The sequence below is a fragment of the Plectropomus leopardus genome, chromosome 4 (assembly GCF_008729295.1).
Source record: "Plectropomus leopardus isolate mb chromosome 4, YSFRI_Pleo_2.0, whole genome shotgun sequence".
Lineage (NCBI taxonomy): Eukaryota > Metazoa > Chordata > Actinopteri > Perciformes > Serranidae > Plectropomus > Plectropomus leopardus.
The window spans coordinates 21,068,432-21,096,000 of NC_056466.1; the positions used below are offsets into that span (position 1 = coordinate 21,068,432).

Below are 27,569 nucleotides of genomic sequence, written 5' to 3' on the forward strand. Positions count from 1 at the left end.
TCCCTCACTGCTTGGTCACCTTTGGGACAAGCATATGTTGGCCTGTCCCATTAATATTACTATAATAATTATAATAAATATTATTACAGTAATATTAATTATTATTTATTATTATTACTGTTGTCATTATTATTCTCATTGATATTATATAGTTACTGAAAACTTCTGTCATAATATCAGTTAATTGAGAAAAAAGATACATTTGCCAGGAAAATAATCAAAATAGTAAAGTTTTATCTTGAAAATACAGAAAAGAACAAAAAAAAGCAACATAGCAGACTTGGTCTCAAAACATGAGATGTTTGAAATGTCTCTTTGCTGCTTCAGGGTCATATGCAGTCAGTGCAGGTCTGTAAGCATTTTTTTTGTTGTGTTGCTACATATTTTGGGTTCCCTTCCAGTGTCTCCTCAAGAAGCACATAGTTCAGAGAGCTTCTGGCTTCTAAAGGATGGTGGCCTCACAATCCGCAGCTTCCCCATCAGCTGTGCCATCGTCCTAATCTGACATCATGTCTATTGTGATTCCTCTCCAAACATCCATTTCTTCTTTGGTCAAGACAGCTCTCCTCGCTTCCAGCAGCTGAAACCACAAGTGGTACAATTAGTGCTGCTCCGTGGTGTTAACACAGCACAGATATTATGTCTGATAGACATCTTTGATCCCATATAGCACAGTGCATTCAGCTTTTTTCTTTAAATCTTACCCTTACATTGGGTCACAGCGCCTGTCGTTTCCCTCAGTTTTGGAGACGCCGCACAGTTTCCTATAAAATACAAAAAGTGACGTCAAAGTCACCTTGGTGAACTAATATATCCGGGCATGAGCAGCAAGCATAGTCAATGTGGCACATTACACATTTATATTCTTTAATTTTTACATTTATTTCACTCGTGCTTCTGTTTTTATCAGGGGCGGATTTAGTTTTTTTGGGGCCTGGTGCCCTAGCTGTTTTTTGGACTTGTCATATTTTGACATTTTTCACAATACCATAGTATGGCATTTTCAGTTGTTTTTTCAACAAGCTACATTATGATGTTTTAAGCCGTTTGTTCAACATTTTCTACTATGACTTGTCTTGACATGCTATTGTATGTGGGTTTTCAGCTGTTTCTTTTTTTGGACATGTCACATTTTGACATTTTTCGACATACTATACTATGACGTTTTCAGTCAAACATTTCAGTTTTTCTCTATTGGTTGGTAATAGGTGTCCCCTCTCCCCCATACTATCACTTTGTTGTGCCATTTTGGGTCATTTTGATGATATATTATACTATGACGTTTTTTGGGGTCCTTTTTGACATCATACTACACTATGACGTTTTTGTACAATTTTGGGTCATTGTCGATGACATACTACTGTGTTGTTCAGTAAGGCATTAAAAACTCACTGTACTGCCTTGGATAAGGATTGACCTTTCAACCATACACTCAAACCAAAGAGCGCTACAGAAGCTCAAGGTTCAATTGTTTGTCATAAACGTTTCACTTTCTCCTTTAGACGTTGGCCTCTAAAATTTACTGAGTCACCATAAAGACTGAACTCACAGCCTCAGAAACTTCAAGCATTCCTCTGACAAGGCAGTCCATGATTTACTTAATATGCTTTACTAGACTGATAGATCCAGATACGTCTGCCTGACAACAAGTCTCTAAACAAAAACAAGTTTCTTATAAGCAAGTACAAAATGCCCATTTCTCAGTTCAGGGTTCAGACTTTAAACTTTAGATATTACATTGGTCTGTTAATTATACTGTGATAAATCTCATCCAGAGAGAAGTGTATCTACATATATTTATTACCAAATTCTTTTTATGATGCACGAAATAGAGAAAGTGACAGAATACCATTTCACTATAATTGCATCTGATATGATTACATGTGACAAACTGATACAAGAACAGGGAAGACCAATACAATCCACAGTTTCAAGGTAAACACCCAAAAAGCTGAATATATATTGTTTCCTTTTTAATGATGAAAGTAAAGCATGATTTTGTTACTTTTAAAGTGATTTTTCTGCTGAAATAGTAGTATTATTTAGTAATAGTTCAAGATGTTCATCAGCTTTTTCTCAGTTAGGTTAGTGTGGCAGGCTACATTTTACATTGTGGATACTGAACAGACTTTTGTTGGTTGTCTTCTCTAAGCCATTGTTATCTAATCACTAGTGTTGTTACCCTGTCTACGAACTCACCCAGAGGGACAAGGACTCTTGATAGCAAAAAGATAGCAAAAGTTTCTATCAAAGTTAAAAAAAAAAATTAAAAAAAACTTTTACAAAGTGGAGTTATGTGCATAATTACTTTGAATTCTTTATTTCTCTTGTGCGTTTCTTCATAAAATCTCAAGCGATGATATATTTAGCAGCCTTTGTAAGAAATATATCATGTTTTTAATACTGAATATCTGACAGCTGCACTCTACAGGACCCTTAGCTCTCAAAATATTCTATTCTGTAAGCAATAAGTATCTGCTGTACAAAAATCTACATAACTTTGATTGACATGAACTCATTAGAGAGCCATTAAACTTCAGTAGATTTGCTCTGATAAAGAGAGACACTGTCAAATAAAAATGTTATTTGTTTTAGGCAAATGTCTCATTTTGGCTATAATATGCGCTTTATCTCAAATTTAAATGCGAGTTTTTAATAAAGGAACTATTAAACTCTGCATGTCGGTCAGTTTTTTCTGTAACGTGAACTTGAAGACATGTGTTCTCATGGTTTGCAGTTGTGAAATTTTTTGTTCACAGCCTGAGACAGAAACTAAAAGTAGTCTGTCATCACCACTCAATGCTGCTGCATCTTCAGTAGATTCCCTTCTGTCTATTTACTGGATTCATGGTAAGACATTTACTAAAACAGTTCTTACTGATCATAAACAGTGACTTAATCAAGATTTTTTTATTTACCTGTTTGTCCGTGTTGATTTTTTTGATTGTCTTATGGCAGCGATCATCAGCATAGCTGTTAGTGTTCTGCACATGATTCATTGGATCCTGAAAACAAAGAAATTGAAGTTAGTTTTCTTTTGTGTGTTTTTAAAATTGGACAGATATTTTAATAAGCCCTTTAATAAACCTTGCTGATCTGTCAGTTAAGTAATACTGAACATACCAATCTGAAAAGGCACTTGTTCTATGGAGATGTGCACATGTTGCATACCTGCTGATTTAGTTTGTTTTAGGCATTTTTGCCGTTTGGTATGAAATACAAAAAGGAAACACTAAAGAGGAAAAAGCAGCACATAATGCAACAACAGCCTCTTACTGTCATTTTACAGACTTGATACTATGAAAAGTTATTTGAAGTTATATGAATAACCCCAAAATAAAAAAATACACATTTTTCCTCTTACCAGTAAGAAGTGTGAATTGCTGAGTGTCGAGGATCTTGGCCATAGAGATGTCTGCCCTCTCTCCAGTATGATGGAACGAGATGGTACTCAGCTTGTTGTGCTAAAAACGTATTCCTCGTCTTTCACCTGGTCATCGAGCAGACATGATGGTTCCACAACTGCTCCTCGAGACTCTGGAAGGGCTGCACGATGATGACTTCAAAAAACTTAAGTGGTATCTCTCAATGGACATCTTGAACAGCTGCCAACCAATTCCCATTTGGATAAGGCAATCCGCACAGAAACTGTGGGTAGGATGCTAGAGAGCTACGGTGAAGAGTCAGCTCTGAGCGTCACTGTTGAGATCCTTCAGAAGATGAGAAACAACGACGCTGCAAAGGAGTTGAAGAAAAGATACACTTTTATAGACCGTTTTCCACTGCACAAATAACCTGCTACCACCTACTAATGTCTGGCCTTTTAATGTGATGGGAAAAGTTACAATCGGCATCCACAGCCGGGTCAAATTAGTCTGCACCGTGTCTGAAAGAGACCAAATAAGTACGTAAAAGAAAGTAACCCCTGTAACATTTTCATCAGCTTCCATACTGCTTACTGTTCACATTTTACAGAGAAAATTAGACTGAGGAAAGCCTATGTGGAACAACTGCAAGAACATATACAAAAACTGATCAAAAGGGTTAGGGTTGTTTTTTTTGTGGAATATACAGTATGTGACATAAAACTGCTGATATCAAATAAATCCAGTTTAATAATGGGAAATGAGTGAAGATTAAGCTGAATATCTGCTGTTTCCTTTTTAGGTCATTTTATGAAGCAATTAAGGCATGATTGTGTTATTTTGCTGTGATTTTTCTACTGAAATAGTAGCAGTTAGAAATAATTCCAGATGCTCATCAATTATTTTATCACTTAAGTTATTGTGACCTGCTACATTTTACACCCCTGGCTACTAACTCACCCAGATGGACAAGGACTCTTTAAGCTGAACGTTATTAGTTTCTATCTAACCTTTTTTTAAATTCTCTTACAAAATGGAGTTATGTGCCTACTTACTATCTTTAAATCGGTTATTGTATGGTTCCTTTATAAAATCTTGAAAAGATACATTTATCTTGACAAGATTTTATAAAAGAAAAGACAACAAGTTGAAACAAGTTTTCCAGCAAATATGTCATTTTTTAAAATAATGAATACCTGATAACTGCACTCTGCAGGGCCCTTAGCTCTCAAAAATAATCCATTCTGTAAGCAATATGTATCTGTTGTATGAATCCTCATCAATACTAATCAGTGAGCTGTTCAACTTGAGTGGATTTGACCAGACAAAGAGAAAATGTTATTTTCTTGTGAGAAACATCTTGTTGTGGTTACCAGACGTGCTTTGTCCCATGTTCACATGGGTTTGTTAAAAAGGAACTATCAAACTCTGTGTGTCAGTCAGTTTTGTTCTCTGTAACATGGACCTGAACTCATGTTCTTGCGGTTTGAAGTTGTGAAATTTTAGTTCACCGTATAAGACTGAAAGTTAGAGCAGTCTTCATTTTGCATCTTCAGTAGATTCACTTCTGTCCGGACGACGGTGTCATCACTGGAGCCACGGTAAGATATTCACTTTGACATTAAAAGAAAAAAAAAACTGTTCCTACCTATCGCCTGGTCTTAATTAAACTATCGCAGTAATGCGTAAACTTCCTAAAATGTGACTTTATAATGATCATACAATTTAATTGTTTGTCCCGGGTTGATTTTAATGGTCATTGATCAGCATAGCTTGTTTTGTTCTTCTCATAATTCACTGGATCATGAAAACAATGATGACTAGATTTATATTCTGTTTTTAAAATCAAAAAAATATTTTAACAAGATTTTTCTGATCTGTCAAATCTTTGTTTCTGAACAGGCTAATCTGAAACAATTTTTGGTTGATTTAGACATGTATGAGATATAAATAGGAAACATGGAAAAAGAGAAAGTGGTACAACATGCAACACACCTTTCGTAGACATTTGACTGATTGTTTGGACTATGAAAAGTTATATTACGCCAAAAATTCACACATCTCCTCTTACCTACAGTGCTTTTTTATCACGCCGTCATGAGCATGAGCCTATCGTCCATGAAAAGTGTGTTGATTCAGTTGTTGGGTGTGTTATATGTGTCTATACGAAAATACTAACAAGGTCTGTGAATTATCTTGAGTAACCGAGTCATGATTTCCGGAAAGAGACCTTGCTGTTGAGTTTTTTTTCCCCCTTGCTTTGAGCACCACAAGCCAAGTGCCATCTGGTTTGAGCTGATATCTCAGACACTCTGAAACTCACTGATAAATAGCACAAAAAGTAAGAGCAAAAATGTGAATTTTTGACCTTGGTACAAACTGTTCCTTCAATATTAACATGTTACATTTGTACTGATAGATTAAACTAGAGATTGCAATTTCAGCACCGAAACGTTTGCCATGTCTGGTTTTGGCACGACACGGTCACGTTATCATGTCAAACCTGGACAAATGTTTTTATACCAAAGGACAATGGGACATGCAGGCATTTGAGGTGTTGTGTTGATTAAACTGGGAGATTTGTGAGGACTGTGCCACATTTAATAGATAGATTGATGGATAGATATTATGTAATATAATGAATAATGAATGTCTGTGAATTTCCAGCTCAGCTCCTACAATAAATCTAAAATACACTGTGTAAACAAAATTGTTACATTCATACTGTTAAGTAGATAAGATGCACCACTGAAACCCCCATCAAACTGTAATTTATGATCCCACAGCCATCAAAGCATAAAAACATGCATTGTATTATTTCTGGGTGTCTGCACTATCAACTATAGCATAGGACCAGAATCATTAGGTCACATAATAATGCTTAGAAACAGTAACTATATCCTACAAGAAGTAAATAAATGATTGATGGTTTGATTGTATTTGCATGACACCTGTAGCCTTTTGGGATGGGAAAAATGGAGCTTTCAATACAAACATTGAGTGTTAACTGCAATGCCAGCTTCTGCCCATGGATGCCGATGTTGAGCGAACAGGTTTTTAATGTTTCTAAACAATGGTTTGAAAGTGTTAAAGTGTTTCAAAGTTTCAAATTTGCCATCTCTAGATTAAACCCCTATGAAAGAATGATCTGTTGGGTTTTTTTTTTAAGTTCAGGTATAAATGAAACTTACATCATTATCTAACAATCAAAAACACATCTCAATGCACTTTTTGAAGGCCATAACTTGCATGTTGGATTGAACTGCACCTTCAACATTCAGTAAATTCCACACTAACTTGCAAACTGAAAGCTTACATTTCCTCTTTTCAGTGGTCAGAAATGCAGGTTCCTCTTCTTATCTTAAACACTCTGGATGAGCTGGGTGTTGATGAATTCAAGAGGTTTCGCTGGAATCTCACTCAGCCAGTGCTGGACGGATGTCAGCCCATTCGTAAGGCCTACCTAGAGAATGCAGACCGGCAGGACACAGTCAGCAGGATGATAGACTGCTACGGTGAAGAAACAGCTGTGAACATGACTGCTGAAATCTTGAAGAGGATGAACCACAACAACGCTGCGGAGAAGTTAAAGTCAGCATTTGAAGGTGGGGGAGATGATGAGTTTCTAGTAGATGTTAGAGTGTGTTTTTACCTTATTTTTGCAGTTTCTTTTCAGCTGATCTGTTGTTCAAAGCTTCCATCTACAGAAAAGTGAGAAATTATTCTTTGTTTCCCTCTTTCATCACCAGGTGGATCAAAAGCTGCAAAACCACCACCTTCACCTCCACCCTCCTCCTCCTCCTCCTCATCTTCCTCTGAATTAACCCCTGCCGCTGGTGCCTCAGTTTGTGCACAAGGTAGAAGTGTCATCGTGGCACCCAACATCGCAGGCACCAGCTCTGGTGTATCAATTAACATGAACATTAATACAAAATAACTGACTGAACGGTTTACATCCCGTTAAAGATTAAAACAAGTTTTAGGTTAATTAAGAGTGTCTGTGTCAAGCTGAATAACCTGTGCTAGAGGGGTTAATAAATCTGATTGATTTCTTCAAACGTTAAAAAATAAATAAATAAATACAAACCTATAAATTTAAAGTGAAAAGAAATATCTTTCTCTTATTGTATGTACAAGCAATAGGGCGCATGTTAGGCCAATCTGAACTGTGATAGCCTTGTTAATATCAGCACACTTTCTCTATTGTTTCCAAACGAATGAGATTAAAATATTTTTCTCCACAGCAGCAGCCCTTTCTTTTTCCACTTTTTTTTAATTTTTATGTAAATTACGGTCTCCCTGCCCCCTCATCTCAAACTCTGCCACAGCATGTCAGAGCAGTGACAGAAAGACCTGACACTGAAAAAAGAGTGACATAAAGAAAAAAAAACACTGTCACTTAAAAACACATCAAAGAGAATAAAAAAATCAAATCAAATAATTTCATGCCTGTGTTTAAGTTTCTCCGCTATGCTAAAAATTACTGCCACTGTTCTAGTTTCATACTGTTACAGATTTAAACTTTTTGTGATGACACTCAATAAGCACATATATTTTATCGAATGCTACTGACCATTTTACAAGAAAATGATGATGAAAAGAGAAACACAAAGGAGAGGGATTTATCTTTTTAAGAGCATTTTGTATAGTGAATGGCACCATTTTTATCAGATCATGTGCTGTTCTTGGAATATATGCGTATTTCATTTCATGGAAAAGGGCCCGTTCTCTACCGAAGACATTGTTGTAGCGCTCAGTTTCTTTAGGGGCCTCTTCAACCATCGGGCCCCGATGCAACCACACTGCCTACACTGTTTACATTTATGCCCCTGCAGTCATGAAGTCCCATAATTACTCAGAGTCGACGATTAGCTCTATACCCTCTCCCACATCACAGCTCACATCTTTGACCCCATCTAGTGTTGCACTTGGAAACTGATTCCAAAATCAAATAATGATGCAAGTTTTTCTTTAATGATACAGCACTGAGCTGGCTACAATTCTTTAAAGGGTCCATAATGGTGTGGAACTATTTTGTCTTAATGTAAATTACAATTTAATAATAAAATATGAAAACTAATACTATGATATTGCTACTCAAATGGGTTATAACCTTAACCCTTTGAAGCCTGAATCAACATCAGTTTTCTTATGCTGCATGAAAAACATGGACAAAAAAAGGCAATGACCAACTTAACATTAAATGTTCCACAGAATGCAAGAAATAAGAAAAAGGTGACAAGAAAATGGCCTATAAAAAATAGTTTATTAAAAGAAGGGAGGATTATTATAAAATTGTCAAAAATAGGCAGAAAATGTCTAGAAAACTACTTATAATTTTAATTTCACGTTTACAACTGTGTAACAGAAAAGTATAATATATAATTTGAACACTTTTTTGAATTTAACACTTTTCAGGTGATTCTCTTTTTTTTCTTTTTCTATTAATTATTTATTTTCACTTATTTTCAGGTATTTTTCTTAATTTTTTTAACGTAACTTTTCCTTTCCTTTTTTTTTTGCTTTTCTTTTGGTTAAGTTGATGTTGCCTTCCTTACCATGTTTCTGAAAGACATCAAACCAAATTGCTCAGGTTTTACACACAAATTGTCTCACAATAAAAATGATAAACCATGTATTCCTTTTACACTATCAATTTCCCATTCTTATTTTTATATCTAGATCTGGTCTATATACCATCATTTTACATGAATTAAATTTCGTACGCTCGTTGCTTGTCCCAAATCCACAACTACTCATCTAATAAGAGCCACTTACGGCTTGCTGTCAGTATTACATAACCTCTTGTGCTCATCCTTTATGCGCGCACAGCGCCACCTGCAGGCTAACACACAGTGATGCTGGAGGAGCTGGGCTGGGCGGCTCACAGCAGCAGCAGCAGCGCTCTTCATAATCCTCCTCATAACCGATGCTGATTGTCCGCGGAGCACCTGGTGAGTGACATCTGTGTTCCTCTGTTTATTTTTGCATCAGGTTTACTGTGTTGTCCTCTGCTGCAGCACCGTGGGTGCTGAAATGAGCATCGCTGTGTTTGTGCGACAAACCTATATGTCGTCCATAACGGGGGAGAGCCTGGGCTGCACAACAGCCTCCATAACCTGATTTACAATAACACGTGAGAACAGTTATCGTAAATCTGTCTAAATTAGCCTCTTTGGGGTTTAAAGAGCGCCTGAACGTATCCTGAACGTTTTATAGGATCAATGCGCTTCAGATGACACGTCGGTAATAAGCATTCGCGGCACACACACACTGTAGCTGTACATTTATTAATACCGTTAATGTGCATGGTGTTTGTATAATAGGTTATTTTTTTGGGTGTATTTTTTTTTTGCTAGATTTATTAAATGGCTTCATGGTGATCGCTGGGCTGAGACACGGCCTAACTGGGCTAATTTGCAGCAGGCTCTGTCATTGGTTGCCCACAGATCGTTGGCAAGCTCACTTGACGTGTTGTCATTTGCAGGGGAGATTTATAACTGAGCGTGGATGGAGCCGTGTGTGGTCAAGCGTCTAAAAGGGAAATCTGGGCCACTAGAAGCCAGGCCAATATAAGGGTTAACCCTCCATAGGGAGAGAAGAGAGAGAGGGGGGCTGTCAGGTCCCATTGGGATCGAGTTGATGATGCACACACAAAAAAGGAGCCCCAGATATGACAAAGTGTGCGTAATTAAATCCCACTAATTCACCTATGGGATGATTGTTCATAGCGTGAGTCAGCATGGGCCTGTGTGCTGATGATGCTCCTGCAGAGAGACGACCAGCTGTTTGTCTCACTGAAAAGAGCTGTTGTGCTGGTTTGTGTGCATGTGAAGTCTTGACAACTGCACGGGAATCATATGAGAGAATCATGGGGAGCAGAGATGTGGGTTTTCAAGAGGAAAAAAAACAAAAAAAAAACAAACATTATTGCTCTCTTTATCCTCTGTGTCTGTCTCCTGACTTCCTGAATTTCTCAGATCTGTTCTGCAAAGCATCAAATTACATTAGCTGTCCTAATGTACATTTATCATTATCTTGATCTTTCTGGATGCCTTCCTCATAACTGAACCCTATGTCATCCTCACTTCCTCCCTCTCTTTGTGCAAATTTTACTAGGGGTCGACAGATTTTTGGCCTGGCTGATTATCAGGGCCAATATTTGGCATTTTTGTGATTATCTGTATCAGCATCTTATTTTATCAATCGCTGATAAAATTAATGAATGAAAACGTGTGTGTATTACACTCAACTGACACCAAGGAATGCAGTTTACAATACAAGCAAACAAAGTGTCAGCATGGGAGGAACTTTTACTTTTTAAAACCGCAGGGAGCTATTTTGTTCATTCATTTTTTAAATTTAACTTTATTAAAAAAGTTTCTAGGAACTTGATGTATATCTTGTTGAATGTTTCAGATTTTATTAAATATTTATTAAAGGCATTTAAACAAAGTTTTGTGTTGGAATTTGTTATATTCCACATTCTAAATTTTGACAGAGAGATTTTCATTTTTATTGTAAATGCCTATTGGTTGGAAATCTATTATTGCTTTTTACACTTGGGCATGGGCATGTCAGTGGCCTCAGGAGATACTACGGATGGATTACTTAATGTGCCTACTGGGCACAGGCCCAGGTGCTTCTCACTGTCAGGGCTTCCCATAGCATTTAACTGCACAATGTCACTCAAATTAACACATTACAACCAGGAAGAGATTCAAAATGACTACAAACAGATGCAAAGGAACTGTTAAGAGATAAAATAATAACTACAAAAACTTGCAAATCAACCACAAATAGACAAAGTGGCTCCATACATACAACAAAACGACTACAAGGAGACACAAAATTATCACAAAGCAACACTATATGACCAAAAGAGACACAAAACAACTACAAAAACTAACCAAATCAACCACAAGGAGATGCAAAACGACTATAAAGCAACAAAAAAATACACAAAATTACCTTGAAGACACAAAACTACACCAACCACACATAAAATGACTGCAAATAGGCACAAAACACACAATGAGACAAAAATTACCAGAAGACACAAAAGAACTACAAAGAGACGAGACTATATTTAAAGACCAAAACGAGATGCAAAGGAACAGCAGACACAAAATGACAAAAATTGACTACAAAATGAAACAAAGAGACCACAAAATACACAAGATGACTTCAAAGACACAAAAAAAAGCACAAAACAATCACAAGGAGACACAACCCCCCCCCCCCCCCCCCCCCCCCAAAATGACACAAATTTTTCAAAGAGAGACACAGAACCCGAAGAAGAGGCATAATGACTACCAAGAGACCAGGTATCGATTAAAAATGTAGAGGCCCCTGTGCACGAAATCTTGGAGCCCCCCCCCCCACTTGCACAGGTAAAAAATTGTGATCACAGGCCCCCCCAAAAATTGTGATCACAGGCTGCAGTCTGTGATCACAATCTGAATGACAACACCGGTAGATATCGTCAGTGATACAGGATTTACACAACGTATTTGCAGCAATCAGTTAATTCATTCATTTATTTACCAAGTCCAGTCTTGTAGAGCCAGAAAGAGTATTTCCTCTCTGTCAAGTTGGAACAAAGCCTGTCATCCTGTGGTGTGTCCTGTGTTCAAATGTAATTTAGAACAAATTTCCTTCAACTCTTCATCAGCTGCACTAGTCTAGAATAGTTACATTGAGTGTGTAGAGAACAGCATTACTTCTTCTACAGCTGCTAACAGCCCACCATCATTCCCACTTAGAGAATGGGTGAAAAAGAAGCACAGCATTAGGGCTGGGGCACCAGGCCCACAGATCACTAAATCTGTCTCATAATTGGCCTCTAGCTAATACCTGAAATAGCTCATTTGCATATTACACACTAACATTTACAGATGTTTTCTTCTTGTTGTATGAAGCAGCGTGCCTCATTCACGCCTGTTAGCGCTGTCAGATTTTTTTTACTGATCAAAGCATGTCTCATGAAAAGACTCATAGATGGAAAACTGCTGTCTGACACTGTTCCTGTTTTCAGCAGGATGCATTAAGGGTCAAAGGTGAGCTAGCGAGGCAGAGATGAGTCTGACTTCCTGGTTCCTGGTGAGCGGTGGGGGGACGCGTCATCGTCTCCCCAGAGAGATGATCTTTGTGGGGAGGGATGACTGTGAGCTCATGCTGCAGGTACAGTACTCTGAGCTGTCATGTCTTCATCTCGGATGGATTATTATCTAAAGCACTGAGATTAGTGTGGATTACAGTGATTGACTGGATTTTGTGTGTTCAGTCCCGCAGCGTTGACAAGCAGCACGCCGTCATCAACTATGAGCCAAATGCCGATGAACATAAAGTGAAAGACCTGGGCAGCTTAAATGGGGTAAGTGTTTTATTTATCTGCTGTTCTGTGTTCTGTTAACAGCCTTACATACTGAATGCAGAGAGAAAAGACACCATCTCTGATGACAGAGTGTATTAATAACTGAATTTCTATGCATCTGTACATAATAGAGGTCAACCATTATTGTTTTTTTAGGGCCAATACTGATTATTAGTAGTTAATGAGACCGACAATCGATATTCAGGACCAATATGCATTTGCAATAAAAATTTGAATCTTTCTGTCAATATTTAGAATTTGCAATATAACTGTAACTCAAAACCTTACAACCGTAACTTCCAACATGGTATACAAGAAGTATACTAAAGGCATACAGTATATTATCAGTTTTATACTGTGCACTGACACAAGAAGGCTGTTTTTACATCGATCTGCTAAAGTGGGAAAGTTGCTCAGAGCTCATCTGAAATCTCAGTTTAACACAAGCAATATTTTGTGACATCAAATTTAGTCTGGAGTGCATCATGGTCTAATAACGTGATATTACAGTTATGATGTGAAAATACACAGAGAATGGACTTTTCAGTGTAATATTCCAAGCAAATTATTATTATAAAAAAATACTCCGAGCAGGTTGTTTTCATACGTGTTAAAACATGTCAGTAGGGATCTTAAAATTATTTGATTCAGGATCTATAAACTATAGAAAAGTATCTGTGTCAAACTCATTTTAGTTCATCGACTGCGTACAGCCCAATTTGATCTCAAATGGGCAGGACCAGTAAAACTAATGCATAAAAACCTATTAACAAAAACACCTGCAAATTGTTATGAACAGCCTTTCGTGAACAAATTTTGAAGCACAGCCTGAGCTATGCTAGCTTTCTGTGCATTGCGGTGCACACAGGGATGCAATCGGGCGGCGAAACGTGATGTTAAAATGGGGCTAAGAAATTAAATAAAAAGCATAAATATATTTTTACCAAATACAAACTTAAGATGTTCAAGGTGCTTTTTGGCAAGTAGCAGACACACACAAGCCTGTGACGTCGTAACTACACTTCAACAGCGACTTGGCGATAATGTAGACTGTCGCTCATAGTGTAAACACAAAATTAGCCTTCACAAGTGCATCAATATTAGGTGTGCAAAGTCATCCAGTAAGCTAGTTTGCACCCTTTGGCAGGCCGGTTCTGGCCCCCAGACCATATGTTTGACGCCCCTGCTCTATTTGTCTAAAAAAATTCTTTGCTGCAAATATGAGTTTTGATCAATTGAACTTTGAGGAGTATTAAAATTGTTCTACGAAACTTCCATTTTACAAATAAGCCTAACAACAATACTGTCATATCACAAACAGACCTGGCTTGTGCCAAAATACAGTGTAAACATAACAAAATTATAATTTCAATCAGTAAATATCTATTTCAAGAAGCATTCAGTTCATACTTTGGTAACTGCTTTTTATTTCAGTACTAGGTGCTCCGGATGCAATTCGATCAATACACAAACACTGCTTCAGTTAAATACCCAAATAAATCTGCTGTTCCTTATCAGTCTCTGTTTCTGTTTGCAGACATTTGTCAACGATGTCAGAATACAGGAGCAAATCTACGTAACGCTGAAAATTGATGACAAATTGAGGTTTGGATACGATATCCTTTTGAATATGGTCTTGTCTATCTGTTGAACCCTGTGACACACAGCACAAGGTCAGTGCACATGGACGACACTGTAACTTTATCTGCTCCTGAATAGCTGTGAATGCTCATTGCACTCTGCCTGCTGCATAATAGATGAGGCTATCAGTGCATGTTTGTCACCCCTGCAAAGAGCTCATCATCTTTTCACCTTAACCTGCCTCACATACCAACCTGTTCACCGTGGTTCGAGGAGAGCTGCATATTCCAGAGGAGGCCCTCAAGGTCAGACAGCACCTCGTGCATGTTCATGTGTTAACAGAGAGTAAATATGCCTGCTCACAGAGTACAACCAGAAAGCTCTTGTATTTTTTTCATCAGTGTGTAAAAAAAAAAAAAAAAAACTGATAGAGGTGGATTTTAGTCTAAGACAGCGAAGAGTTTTGCTGAACTGGGCAAAATACTACTTCTCAAGATTGATGAATCTGCTGTTTCATCACAGCAAACTGCCCAGGTAGCTGTAGAAAGGATCGGATTTCATCTTAATGAGGAAAGATGAAAGTCCGGCAGTAATATTCAGAATGTCTCCTCAGTTATATGCGTTCACTGAGATAAAAAAAAAAAAGAAAGAAAATGTACAGTCTGGACTTATCCGCCATAAATATGTCAGACGTGAGTGTTTTCTAAAATGTCCAATAAACAAAATCTGGCTGCCCTTCTATATAGATTTAGCAGCATATTCATGTTTTGCCTCCATCTCTCTCTAAACTCTCCTTGCTGTTCTTGTCCGTCAGCATGAAAAGTTAAGCAGCCAGCTGCAGCTGAACCAGAAGAAACCTCCAGAGGCGGAATCATCCAAATCTGAGGCAAAACCCTGCGAGGCAGCACCAGCGCCAGCGTGTGAGGGAGCCACCGCCAAGCCCCCCGAGGCAAGCAGGGTGGAGGATAAGACAACAGGTGAGAGTTTCTAAGTTTGCAGTCTGCATGATGAAGGTTACAACGATGACACAGATCTCAGTCTTTGGATGCCACTTTCACAAAGTCAGTGACAGGGTAACATATTCATGGTTAGTTATGTTTAAGTGTTTTAGTGCTGAAAAGGTCAGGCAATTAGTTTCTCAACAATTTTTAGCTGATCACGATTCTGAGTTTGATTATCTTATTCTTTTCTTCGTTTTAGACTTTTATTAACTGAATATGTTTAATTTTTGGTCTGTTGGTCAGACAACAAAAGCAATTTTAAGGGTCTACTGAATAAAGCAGTTTTACATTTTGTAAGACTGTAAGACCAATCTGACTAGACGGGCTGTTTTTGCCAGGGGATGCTGCAGTATTGCACAGAATCACGCCACTCTATGGCCAGCCGGCCTGGTGGGGAGATGGAGATGCTGAGGACCAGCAACCTGGGAGGCCTGAGGAAAGGAGCTCAGATCGGAAGAGAGAAAAAGCTGAAACTGGTATTTACATTCCTGCAAAAGAGCCTGCTTTATGTGATCTATGATGTAGTTGATACGGCAATTAACTTAGAAAATCTATATTAATATCCATATTAATTTTTGATTGGATCTGTTTTCGGCAACTTTAAGCTACTATAGCTACTTTCCTTACTTTTAGTGGATTAAGTGGAGCTAAATACATGTTTGCTTTAACTCCGACAGACACAAAGAAAAGCACAGAGGTCTCAAAGTCTGCCCCGCATACAGCCTCCAATCAGGAGCCGAGCTACTTTGAGATCCCGACCAAGGATTCTCACTCAGCAGGTAAAGTGAGTGGTGATGCCCCCTCACGAGAGCAAGAGGCTGCTGCTTCCTCTACTGCAGAGCCGGTCCATGGCCACGCCTCCTTCACCATTGAGTTTGACCCCGGGGCATCAGGTAAAGTGACCGTTAAAGATCGAGTGGCAAAGGTGGGACCGGAGACCAGGCCACGTCCTAAAAGGGCCGTTGGGGAGGAGCTGAGTCCACTCCAGACAGCCATGGTAGCTGCGGAGGTCAAAGTCGCCGACTGGCTGGCCCAAAATGAGCTGCCATTGGCTCTGAAGGACACGGTTGCAGAGGATGATGGGGAGAGTGTGAAGAGTGATGTGCCTGTACAACTGAAGAGTCTTAAAGGTATGTGCACCCATTTCTGCTGCACGTTTCTGCATTTATTAAAGGATGTTTGTCGTTCCTGTTTCCTTCTACTCTCCTTGTGTCTTTCGTTACATTCTGACCTGCTCCCTTCTTCTCCGCCCTTCCCATGCCAGGCAGTAAACATGAGGACGGTACTCAGAGCGACTCAGAGAATGCGCTTGGCGAGCAACGCAGGGCTGCAGCGATGGAGGAACGCTCGTGGGGGCTCTGGGGCGGTGCAGGGATGAAGATCAGAGAGGGTCGCGCTAATGTGCCAGAGGGGCTGTTTGCAGAGGAGGACAGTCCTGCACGCCGTCGCAAGTCTTCGACATCCAAAGTGGCGGGTGGATTCGTGGAGAGGCGACGTGGCTCGGCACCACATCAGCAGAGCAGTCGTGATGAGTGCTATCACCATGGGGATGATTATAGTGACAGGGGGACCTATACCATTGAGCTGGAGAATGGAGATCATGAGGAGGAAGAGGCCAGGAAAATGATCGACAAGGTGCGGAGGAAATAAAATTTAGGATTAAGCCCAATGTCTAGGCAGCTTCTGGTTATATCATAAAAGAGTAATTTCCATCTATGTATGTGTATGCTTGTGCACTTCTGCATATGTGTGTGTGTGTGTGTGTGTGTGTGCCACAGGTGTTTGGTGTGGATGAGCAGGAGGGTGTGTGTGTGTCCAGGATGGGGGGTGCTGAGCAAAGAGAGAGGGTCTCCTCTCAGAGGTCTGGTACAGGAGACAGAGGAAAGCCAGGACGCATGGAGACAGAGGTGCAAAAACTGAACTTTTATATTTAAACCAGAAAGTTGTCAGGTATCTAAACACTAACTTTAATGTTTCTCTGGTATCTTTCATGCTGGTTTTGTCCAGGTACTATCTGAAGAACTAATGGTGGGTGGTCCTCGCTGGGTCTCACAGTGGGCTACTCTGGCCGCCAGTCACATCAGAACAGACCCCGAGGGATCAGGAGGGGAGAGTCACATCATGGTGACAGAGGACAGAGGTACTCATGTCAAATTTGAACAGAAAAGACAGAAAATGTTTGCTTGGTCAGCTCATTTGAAGTTGGAGTTACATAGTGCGGCCTTAGCTACCACTTTCTGTGCTGTAACTCTGTGAAGGACCTTTTCACGCATTTTTCAGCCTGATAAAAATGACACTGCCTGACAACAATGACTTCTCCGAGGGGAAGCCAAGGGGCCAAGTAACGCCTGGTACAATTCATAGACTGTAGAAACAATGGAAGTAGCTACTGCGACATCGCCTTTTGGTTTGTGGACTCTTGTTCTTCAAGCTTCGAGTTCAGTATTTTGGCAGCCGACATTTTGATTTTTGGATCCAAAAATATTTGGGCGAGAGGGTGGATCTGACTGAAAAGCTCAGAACACTATCAGCAGACAGTCTGTCACCCAAAAATAACCCAACCTGCATTATTCATAACTTTAAGCCTTAATAAAAAAAAAAAAATTAAATGAGTTATATGAAAATTCAGCCCCAGTATAGTTGTCATGTAGGGAGAAGTTAACCATAGTCACCGAAGGTTGCCACGTGGTACAACTGCGCCTCTCCCAGCAAAAATGTTTTGACACCAACATTTCTGCCTTTAAGAGGCTGTGTGCTCATTTTTCATCCCAAGGTATCCATTGATATCAACCGTGTCCGCATAGCTTGTCGGGAAGGGGGCTAGATATCGCTATAGTTTGGCTAAATTTTGGCCAATTTCACTGGGGTCCCTTAAACTCTCACCTCACGATATCCGAATGAAAACGCGATCTATGGGTATTCACAAGTCTCCTTTTAACTTGAGAAGGCCTGTTACCATTAAATGTTTTATTCCTTACAGTAATTTTACTCCTTTAAATTAAAGCTGTATATTTATCTTTGTCCACCGCTATGAAACATTTCTGGGGGCCCCACTTCCCAACGATTCATTAAAGTATGAAGAACATAAACATATCATGGTTCATCTGGCAGAAAGAAAATCACTGAATTAAAACTATAAAGCCACTGCATCAGCTCTACTCACACACCATCCGCCATCAATGTAATACCCATTTATCTGAGGACCTACTTTACTAACAGTATTTTTTCTCTCTTTTCAGCAGAAATAAGTGAATCCAGCCATTCAGCCTCATTTACTTCATCTGGCTACACAGAGCGTAAGAGAAGAACTCTGCCCCAGCTGCCTGGTGAGGAGCTCTCCCTCGGAAGGAGGACGCCAGGCGCAGGCCTGCGTACAGATATGGGGGAGAAACAAGACACGGAGTTACAGGAGAAGGAGAGCCAGGAGGAGAAGATGGTCAGAGGAAAGAATCGGCATGGCTCTGGAGGTGTGGGCAGTCATGGTGGCAGCCCTAGTCGCTCCTCACCAGCCAAGTCGCAGGACAGTGCTGGTGGGAGATCAGGACGGTCAGGTGTGTTGGCCAAGCTCCCCCCTCGTCCACTGACTAGTGGGGAGAAAAGAATGGAGGAGGCACGGAGGAGGAAAAAGGAAGAGGAGAAGGCGAGGGAAAGCAGTGGGAAGCCATTATTGAGGCAGGAGAGTTTTACTGTTGAGAAACCGAGCTCCAACGTGCCTATTGAGCTCATTCCTCGAATCGATGGGCTCACGGGCAGCAGGACTCAGACTAAGGAGACCGGCATTGACAGTGCCACACTGCAGAAAGATTCAGAAGCTGTGGCAGCCTTTTTAGAGACCACTGTGTCAGACCAAGGTGATCCACCAAGTCAGTCCATCGAAGGTTCCATGTCCCCAGAGTCAGACGTGGACACGACCAGCACAGTAAGCCAGGCTGAGGGAGCGAGAAAAGTTATCCAGAAACGTCGGACTCTTGCAGGACAGCAGAAGGAGAGAACGGTGGTGTGCTCATCCGGCAAAGGCCCCGCTGTGGGCCGAGAGACCCAGGACAGGAGGGTCAAGACCAGGGCATCTGGGCCTGCGCAGCCCAGCCGCCCCTGGACCTCCCTGGACCTCACTGATGATGATGTCAACTCTAACTCACTCCTCTCTGACTCCCAGCCCACCTCCACACAGGAATCTAGAAGCTCACATACCAGAGCCCAGACTGGGAGCACCACAGTGGGGGCGAGCACCAAGTCCAGTCGGGCTAAAATCACCCAGCCTCCAGCCTCCTCCACAGCTAGTAAAACCACTAGTGTTCCTAAGCCCAGGCCCACCAGGGCATCTCTGTTGAGGCGAGCCCGGCTCGGGGACTCCTCAGACACCGAACCTGCTGATCTTGACCGCATGTCTGTAGCTTCCGAGGCCTCCACCGCTAGTTCCACATCCAGGACGGGGATGGCAAAAAGAGGAATGTCCAGGATAGAGGCTCTGGCACAGCCGAGGAGGCCGAGGGTGGGCTCCCCGTCCGCCCAGAGTGACTCAGAGGCCACTGTGACAAGGAGTAGAGGTCTGGGGGCCCGCAGTGCTGCAGGTGATTATGCCATCAGACAAGGACTGAGAGGGTCTAATGTTACTTCAGTGTCTGGACCCAGAGCAAGAGCCAACAGCGCCTCCAAGCTGCCTGACAAAAGTAAAGGGACGTCCTCCTATGGGCATGTCACACCTGCATGTAAGTAGTTTTTTCCATTTCCTTTCATTCCCATTGGAAATGGAAGTAGTGTTAACGTTCACACATTTCGTTCATTCCATGTTCCAGCTGATGCTTTACTAAATATTATACAATTATCTGTAATTACTTACTTAATTTGTATTCCTCATATTAATTGTTTATAAAATACAAAAATGACAAAAAAACAATACTTGGCACCCCTGTAACGATACAATACTGCCACACAAAAAAATCATGATACTATGCTGTATCGATTTTCTTCCTCAAGCCCTAGAACAAAGTGGAGCATTAAACAGTTAAAGATCCAGATCTTTTTCTCATGAGTTGATGGAGACCAAATCAGGGCTTAATGGAGAGGGAATATTTGACCTACATTTGTCAGATTCCCAGAAATGTGACTCAGAATAAATGCTAATATTGCTCGCTGTTTGCTAACCTGTTTCCCACATAAATCTGAATGTTGTGTTAAAAACACATTTTAAGTACAATTTAAACTTTCTCTCCTAATACTAGCGGGCACTCGGTGGCGTCGTGTGCCTGTGGAGTATGCATCCACCTCGGAGGACGAGTATGGCTCAAACCGCCACATGTCAAAGCAAGGCCACACACGACCGTTCCCCTCCACTCGGGTAGCCCAACTAGGAGGTTCAGCCCCAGCAACTCCTAATCCTGCAGGCCTGTCTGCCCTAAAGCAGCACTCTAGAGAACAGGACGAGTATATGAGGGACTGGACAGCACACAGCGAGGAAATAGCCAGGTATGTGGGTGAGAAGTACTCGAGTGCAGTTTGAGAACAGTCATGAGTCATGATTACAGTATTCAAAAATGATTCTCCTGCAAAGAGGTGCAAAATTATTTTGCATTGCTTCATTTTGTTTTGGCTTGTGCAGTGTTGTAGTGCATGAAGAACATTAAACAAATATCACCAAGGAAAAAAAGATGGAAAAAATGTTTTATCATGTATATGAGATGGTGATTTTATATTTGTGTTTGTTCATCAGGATAAGTCAGGACCTTGCCAAAGACCTGGCCATGCTCGCCAGAGAAATTCATGATGTGGCCGGAGAGATCGACTCAGTCAGCCCTGCAGCCACCGACCCTGGAGCTCTGGTAGTCAACACATTATATAGTTATTAGGCAGATGCTATTAGCACCGAGACGTCCGTTGCCAACTATGGTATTTACACTCGGTGTATATTCCTGTATATACATATATATATATATATATATATGTATATATATATATTCTGTGTTGCAGCAATGTGTCAATATGACGTTTACACGAACGAACCAGTCTATTCAGCTATTCTGCTAAAGTTTATGTACAGTGTGCATTCAGCAACTTTATGCATTCTAAAAACTGAAAATAATGAGTCGGCTAAGTCTAAAAATAATAAGTCAAGGTAAACACGTGGCTCAAAGCCCAATCCAACGTGTGAAAATGCTGTATTTAACCAATTCATCCACTACATATTACACCATGCTTGGATTGTGTTGCTTTTTGTGCTTCATCACCTGACCGCCTGACAAGAAATTTGTAAAAAAAAAAAAAAAAAAAAAAAAAATCATAAATTTACCACTTTATTCTCAGAGCATCTGAGATCGATGACCTCTTTGCCCGCTTTCGACCTTGATTTGTCAATGACAGGTACTAGCCAATCACAGCATTCAGTGGGATCCATAACAGCGTTGTAGGGATGAGTGCAAACAGCCCAATAGCTACAGTGTCATTTCTCCCACCCAGGTGTAAATAGATATTCCAAAAACTATTACTTTGATTTCTGCTAGATTAGACACTAACAAAATATAAAGATCTCCATGTATTTGCTGCTACTCAGATTAAACCTGTTCTTAATAAAATCTAATTATGCAAAACTGAACACAAGTAGAAACTGAAGATGTAACATTTATTGCGTATTTAATTTTAATTGTGTTTTAGTTGGAGGAGCGTGTGTTTGATGACAGCTTGGACCCGAGTGGTCCTTCTGCAGAGCACAGCAGCATTTTAGGAACCAACGGGCGGCCTGTGGAGCTTCGACCCCGAGGCTCTGGTGGACAGAGCTCCCGTGCCATCCGCCGACAGACATGGAATAGAGATGATGTGAGTCCCTATTTCAATATTAAATTTTACTCTGTTCTTGACGTATACAGGCATTCTGCAAACCATAGGGCTATTCCAGAGTTTGTTTGTTTTTTTCTCAAGCAAGTATTTACTGCAAGCAGGAGTGAGGAGAAACATTTGGAACTTTTAGTATACAGAATGTGTTAGTGTGAACGCTCCTTTGATATTTCAGACTTAAAATGTAAGTCATACAAACTTAATTTAACACCTGCGCAGCAGTTTACTGTCGGAGCATAATGTACTTTTATCAACATGTCAGTCTGTATGACAGTGTGCCACTAGAGGGAGCTCCCTACATGGCAACTAAAGAGACAGACTATGTGTCTTAGTTGACTCAAAGCTACTGCCTGATCTTATAAGAAAGAATATGTCCGTGTAAATGTATGAATCGGTAAAGGCATGCACAGTCGTCATGGCTAGAATACACCTAAATTCTGCAACAACACTCAAAAAGGTTATTTTAAATTCTACAGTTTATTTCTACAATTTCCCCATCTACATTAATTGAATGCCATTGCTAATTAAAAGTGACACTGATGTGTTTCTTTTAATCATCTGTCAGTCGGTGCTTGACAGTTTACTACTAGCATCTGTGACTCAGCTCTCAGCGAGGATACGTCAGTCTGTTGACAAAACAACCTGCAAAATCAGGTGAGAATCACATCACTACAGCAATTTGGTCCATGAAGGAATGTGCTGTTATTGTAATCTGGTGTAAATGTTATATGGAGAAACTGACAAATGCAGGACAGAGTTGTTAAGAATAGAAACACATATTAAGATTCCTGTTTGTGCTTGATGTTGAAAATAGGCCAAGCAACACAATCTGAGTGGCACATCACAAAGGTTTACACCGACAGCTACATGTCCTTTTTTCAATCCTACGATCTACAGTAGATGAATGAAATCACTTATAACATTCAACATCTATCAAGAGGTATTCTGAAAATATTTTCATGTATTTTGCTTTTATCTATTTTTGTACCAACTTGGCCTCCAGGATCCTCTTCAAGGATAAAGAAAGGAAATGGGAAGAGATTGAGAACAAACTGCAGGCGGAGCACGACTCACTACTGCTCAAGAGCTCCAATAAGGTGATGAGCCTGTCCACTTCTCACACTTTGTTTTGTCTGCTGAAAACCCGTGAAATAGACAAGACAGCAATATTTTTAGACACGATAGCAGCATGACTCTGGAGATGGAATGCCTGTCGGTCCACCTTTTCGCCCAGACTGAAATCGGCTCTCTATTCGAGGCATTGTCATGAAATTTGGCTCAGACATTTATGCTCCCCTCAGGTTGGCTTGTAATCACTTTGGTGATCCCTCAACCTTTCCTGTAGCACCAGCAGATGATTTGTCTGATACATTGGTACTTACAAAAGTAATGACATTCCCATGAGCCTCAGATGTACTTTGCGTTTATTGCTAAATAGCAAAGGTTGTAATGCTAGCTTGCTAGATTAAGATAGTGGAAATGGTCAACATTAAACCTGCTAAACGCCAGAATATCAGCATTTTCATTGTGAGCATGACAGCATGCTAAAGTTAACATTAACCTCAAATCCAAGTACCCATAGATTTTTATAATACCAAAATATTAGACCAGGGATGGTGCCTATTCATACCAATGGATCTGTTTGCCTGGCACATACGCTGAAAAAGTTTTCCAGTTTCTGGGTTTAAATTAACTTGGGTATACGGCCCACTGTGCAGTAGTGTTTCTCCTGCTGGCCCCCCCGTGATTTCTGGCTCAGCTCAAAGACTTAATATGCGGCTCAAAGACTGAGCGGCTCTTCTGGAGGCCCGTTAAAGCCTCATAGAGCTGCTAGCATGGTTGTAATGTTTCAGGCATTGGTGCCCCGCTGGCCACCATTGCCATTATCAATTATATTTGGCTGAATTTAAATTGTGACATCAGGTGACCAAAATTCAATGTCTGGACAATATCTGATGCAAACGCAAATTTGACATAGATAACTGACAAAAGATGACGTTGATATTTTGTCCGTTTTAAGCTGTGTTGTTAGGTAACCAAAACCCAACAGATTCCAAATGTCGCTTGCCAACGTCGCGTTGAAGTAGAATGACATTCAATCGTAAAGAATTAAGAAAAAAAACAAACTGCAAAACAATGTTAATGTCCAGACATTTTTGGCATTTAAAAACCTGTCTTCTTCGTATGTCATTCTAACCAAAATTTAACAGCCGTCCAGCATAAGAGTCCAACGTCTTCTGACGTCATATTGACATCTGGTGTAAGCTGGCTGTGGTGACGATTTCAGTCTGGATATTTTGTCTGGAAAAGCATGAAAACTTTTGTTGATTCAGAAATGATGTCTGAATGATGATGTGGTATTAATCATGGCTGAATAGCTCTACAGAAAGACGGTCATAAAAAAAGGCAATGTGTCCTTGTGTGGATGTGCATGTGTTGGCGTGTGGGTATTCTGTCCTCTTACACTTACAACTGCAATATATATTTGACTATAATGTGCTCAAGAACACCGCAGGGTGACACAAGGTGCTGACTGCTCTGCAAACCATAACTTTTGCAAGTGCATTGTGCCTGTTAATTGTTAGGCATTTTGATAACGTCATCAGACAAACTCATTTCAGAGAAGTCTAATCAGCATAGTGTTATCTTTTTGGCTTTAGTTTGGCATAAATTAATACAAAAAAAAGCAGATTGAATGGGAAATTTGATATAGCTACAGTGATGAATTATTTTACCTAAGTGTTTGTTTATGTAAGTAATCCATTAGCTTCTCAAAGGATGAGATTAATGTTACAGTGTTTCACTCTTCTTTCTCTGCAACCGTACAAACCACACAATATCTGATTACTCACTGAAGCAATCACAGTGAGTGCTGACACCATTACAGCTGTCTGAAGGATCAAATCAAAGGGAATCACTTCTGCAGACACCATTTTGACTACCTTGCAAATTCCCTTTCTGGAGAGCAGAGCACACCAAATCTTGTTGTTTTGATGGAGGGAAAAAAAAGACTTACGAGCTGTTGCAGGTGCACAAAGTTAGGGTGCACAAAACTTCTGCTTCTCTCGAGGGCCCGGTCATAAATCCTTCTTATAATCCGGCCTGGCCTCATGTGAACCCCTGAAGATATATGTCTATCCACCACACAGTCACAGAGCTCATAAAGCATCACTGAGGGACCGTGGCACTGCTCCAAGCTTATTCCTGCAGCAAAGAAGAGATGAACGAGTTGATTTATATGGTGTTTGACCTTTCACTCACTTAATCACATCAACTAATTAATTTCTTAAATTTATGTTCTTTTAACAGGAGATTTCAAGCATTATTCAAGACCTGAGGAGAGTGGAAAGACAGCTGCTCGGTATGGATGTGATGCTTTCCATTAGTTTTTACACATCAAATTACAAGTGTCTGTTTGGAGTTCACAGGAAATAATTTCAAATGTTTCTCCTGCGCCAATCTGACAGTAATTGACATGATGGTGGACCCAGATGGCACCCTGGATGCCCTGTCCAATCTGGGTCTGACCAGCCCTCTGACTGACCAGAATATCAGCCCCGGGACTCAGCAGGGGGCGTCTGTGACGCACCCCGGAGGTGAAGCTTCCCCCAGCATACTCTCCTCCAGGCCTGAAGGACAGGCCAGTGAACCCTGTGGGGCTTCAGGCCATGCAGAGGTGGCAGAGCGAGACCCAGGGCCCCGACAGAGCCCGAGATCCTACAACTGATACACCAAGGACATGACTCAGAATGCATCCTTTATGTTGGACATATCCTGACGGTGTGAGGTTTGAAGTATTTGGTTTCAGATGACAGAGAAAAAAAGGATAATGCCTGTTAAGTGGGAAAGCCTAACTGCCCGAACTGTCAATCAAAGTGACTCGTGATGGGACTTTGTAAAAGTCCAACACTACCAAATAGCAGCTCTTGTCCAATATACAACATAAAAACCTTACAGTATTAATTGGTGGGTTTTATGAAGAAACTATGACATAATATACAGTAACCCATCTGTGTCTTTGTGTTACAGCTCATTCTTATTATCAATTATCCTTAAAAATATTGAAAAAAGAACAGATGTAAAAGATGAGAGGACTTAATGTTAACGATAAACTTTCCAAATTCCTGCTTAAATTCTTTGACTGTGTTTCGTTGTCATTACAAGCCTTAAAATCGTTCTGTTTGAATCATAAGCTTGTCAGTCTGCTGACTTTAAGAGTAACTCTGGTATTTTCAAAGTAGACCTTATTTTCTCAAGTTTTTGTTTCTGAGTGACTAATAGGAACAACATTGGTCCAGTATTCAGCGAAGGGGCTGCAGCAGCGAAACATGCGGCAATGTAACCATCCAGGGCATTCATGTGCCACTAATTTACATCCACTAAAAGTTTATTTGTTGCCTCAGACAGGCTCAGATTATTATTCAAAGTTTCTGACATTATAAAAAGGATCCCTACAGACAGATGTTAATGTTAAAGAGGAAGATTCATCACTCTGAAACCACCATTGCCAAACCCAATTTATGACATTTAAATAAACAGTAATTTAAGCATAGAGACAGCATATTTTCACATCTAACTGGCTGAATTAAGAGTTTATTTCAACCAAACCAGAGTTGGTGATTGTTGGAACAGTGAAAATATGAATCAAGGCATTTTTTTGTTTGTCTCATTCTGTTTCTGTTGACTTTGAATAAAGTGTTTAATAATAATACAATTGCTGTTTATTTTAACTGAGCTGAGATAAACTCTTAATTCAGCCAGTTAGATGTGAAAATATGCTGTTTCTATAAATGCTAAAATTACTGTTTATTCAAAAGACATCTGGGGGATTCGGCAATGGCAGTTTTGGGGCTGTTTCTGGTTAAATTAACAGGATCTTACTCTTAAACAAAAGGGTCTGTATCTGTTGTCAGTGGCAAAAATAAGCACTTTTAGCGGATGTTAACTGACATTGCGCTATCATCCATAAGCATTTCCAGCACCCTGTCTCTCAATATTTGACCAGTTTCAAATATTATTACTCCCATTAGTCACTTAGACACAAAAACATGAGAAAATTAGTCTAGGTTGAAAAATATCAGCTACCCTTTAAGGCCAATGCAGAAACCCAAACTGGAAAGGTGCAATTGTGTCAAAAAAGGATTTAGCACAAGTATAGGCTATGTGAAAAGTGTTCCTCTATCCTGCCATAGACTTATTAATAAAGACAAATAGATTATTTCAATCCCCAAATCTGTCTCGGTAATGAATTTCCATCAGAAAAGGCCACGTTGCTTATTTGCTGGGAAAAGAACTGGGTCTGTACAGTACGTACCAGTGTATATGTTTATTATAGTTAAATCAAAAACTCCCATCCATTCCTTCTTTTTCCCCTGTGGCAATGAAATTTGAAACCAGTGTATCAAAGACAGGTTGTGT

At 40.1% G+C, this 27,569-nt stretch overlaps 2 protein-coding genes across 2 annotated transcripts; both read left to right on the forward strand.

Annotated features, from left to right (window-relative positions):
- The first annotated feature begins 4,902 nt into the window (after nucleotides 1-4,902).
- Nucleotides 4,903-7,773, forward strand: LOC121941770 (pyrin-like). Its single transcript, XM_042484641.1, has 3 exons — nucleotides 4,903-4,966; nucleotides 6,697-6,970; nucleotides 7,115-7,773. Exons 2-3 carry the CDS (start codon nucleotides 6,706-6,708, stop codon nucleotides 7,300-7,302), a joined length of 453 nt encoding a protein of 150 aa, XP_042340575.1. The 5' UTR covers nucleotides 4,903-4,966; nucleotides 6,697-6,705; the 3' UTR covers nucleotides 7,303-7,773.
- A 1,511-nt stretch (nucleotides 7,774-9,284) lies between these two features.
- Nucleotides 9,285-26,237, forward strand: cep170ab (centrosomal protein 170Ab). Its single transcript, XM_042484642.1, has 19 exons — nucleotides 9,285-9,319; nucleotides 12,403-12,548; nucleotides 12,652-12,741; nucleotides 14,279-14,357; nucleotides 14,569-14,627; nucleotides 15,137-15,299; nucleotides 15,662-15,799; nucleotides 16,001-16,453; nucleotides 16,588-16,958; nucleotides 17,102-17,230; nucleotides 17,331-17,463; nucleotides 18,563-20,032; nucleotides 20,546-20,789; nucleotides 21,034-21,142; nucleotides 21,972-22,133; nucleotides 22,717-22,805; nucleotides 23,155-23,248; nucleotides 25,461-25,512; nucleotides 25,619-26,237. The coding sequence occupies exons 2-19, from the start codon at nucleotides 12,444-12,446 to the stop codon at nucleotides 25,876-25,878; spliced, it is 4,200 nt and encodes a 1,399-aa protein (XP_042340576.1). The 5' UTR covers nucleotides 9,285-9,319; nucleotides 12,403-12,443; the 3' UTR covers nucleotides 25,879-26,237.
- The last annotated feature ends 1,332 nt before the right edge of the window (nucleotides 26,238-27,569 follow it).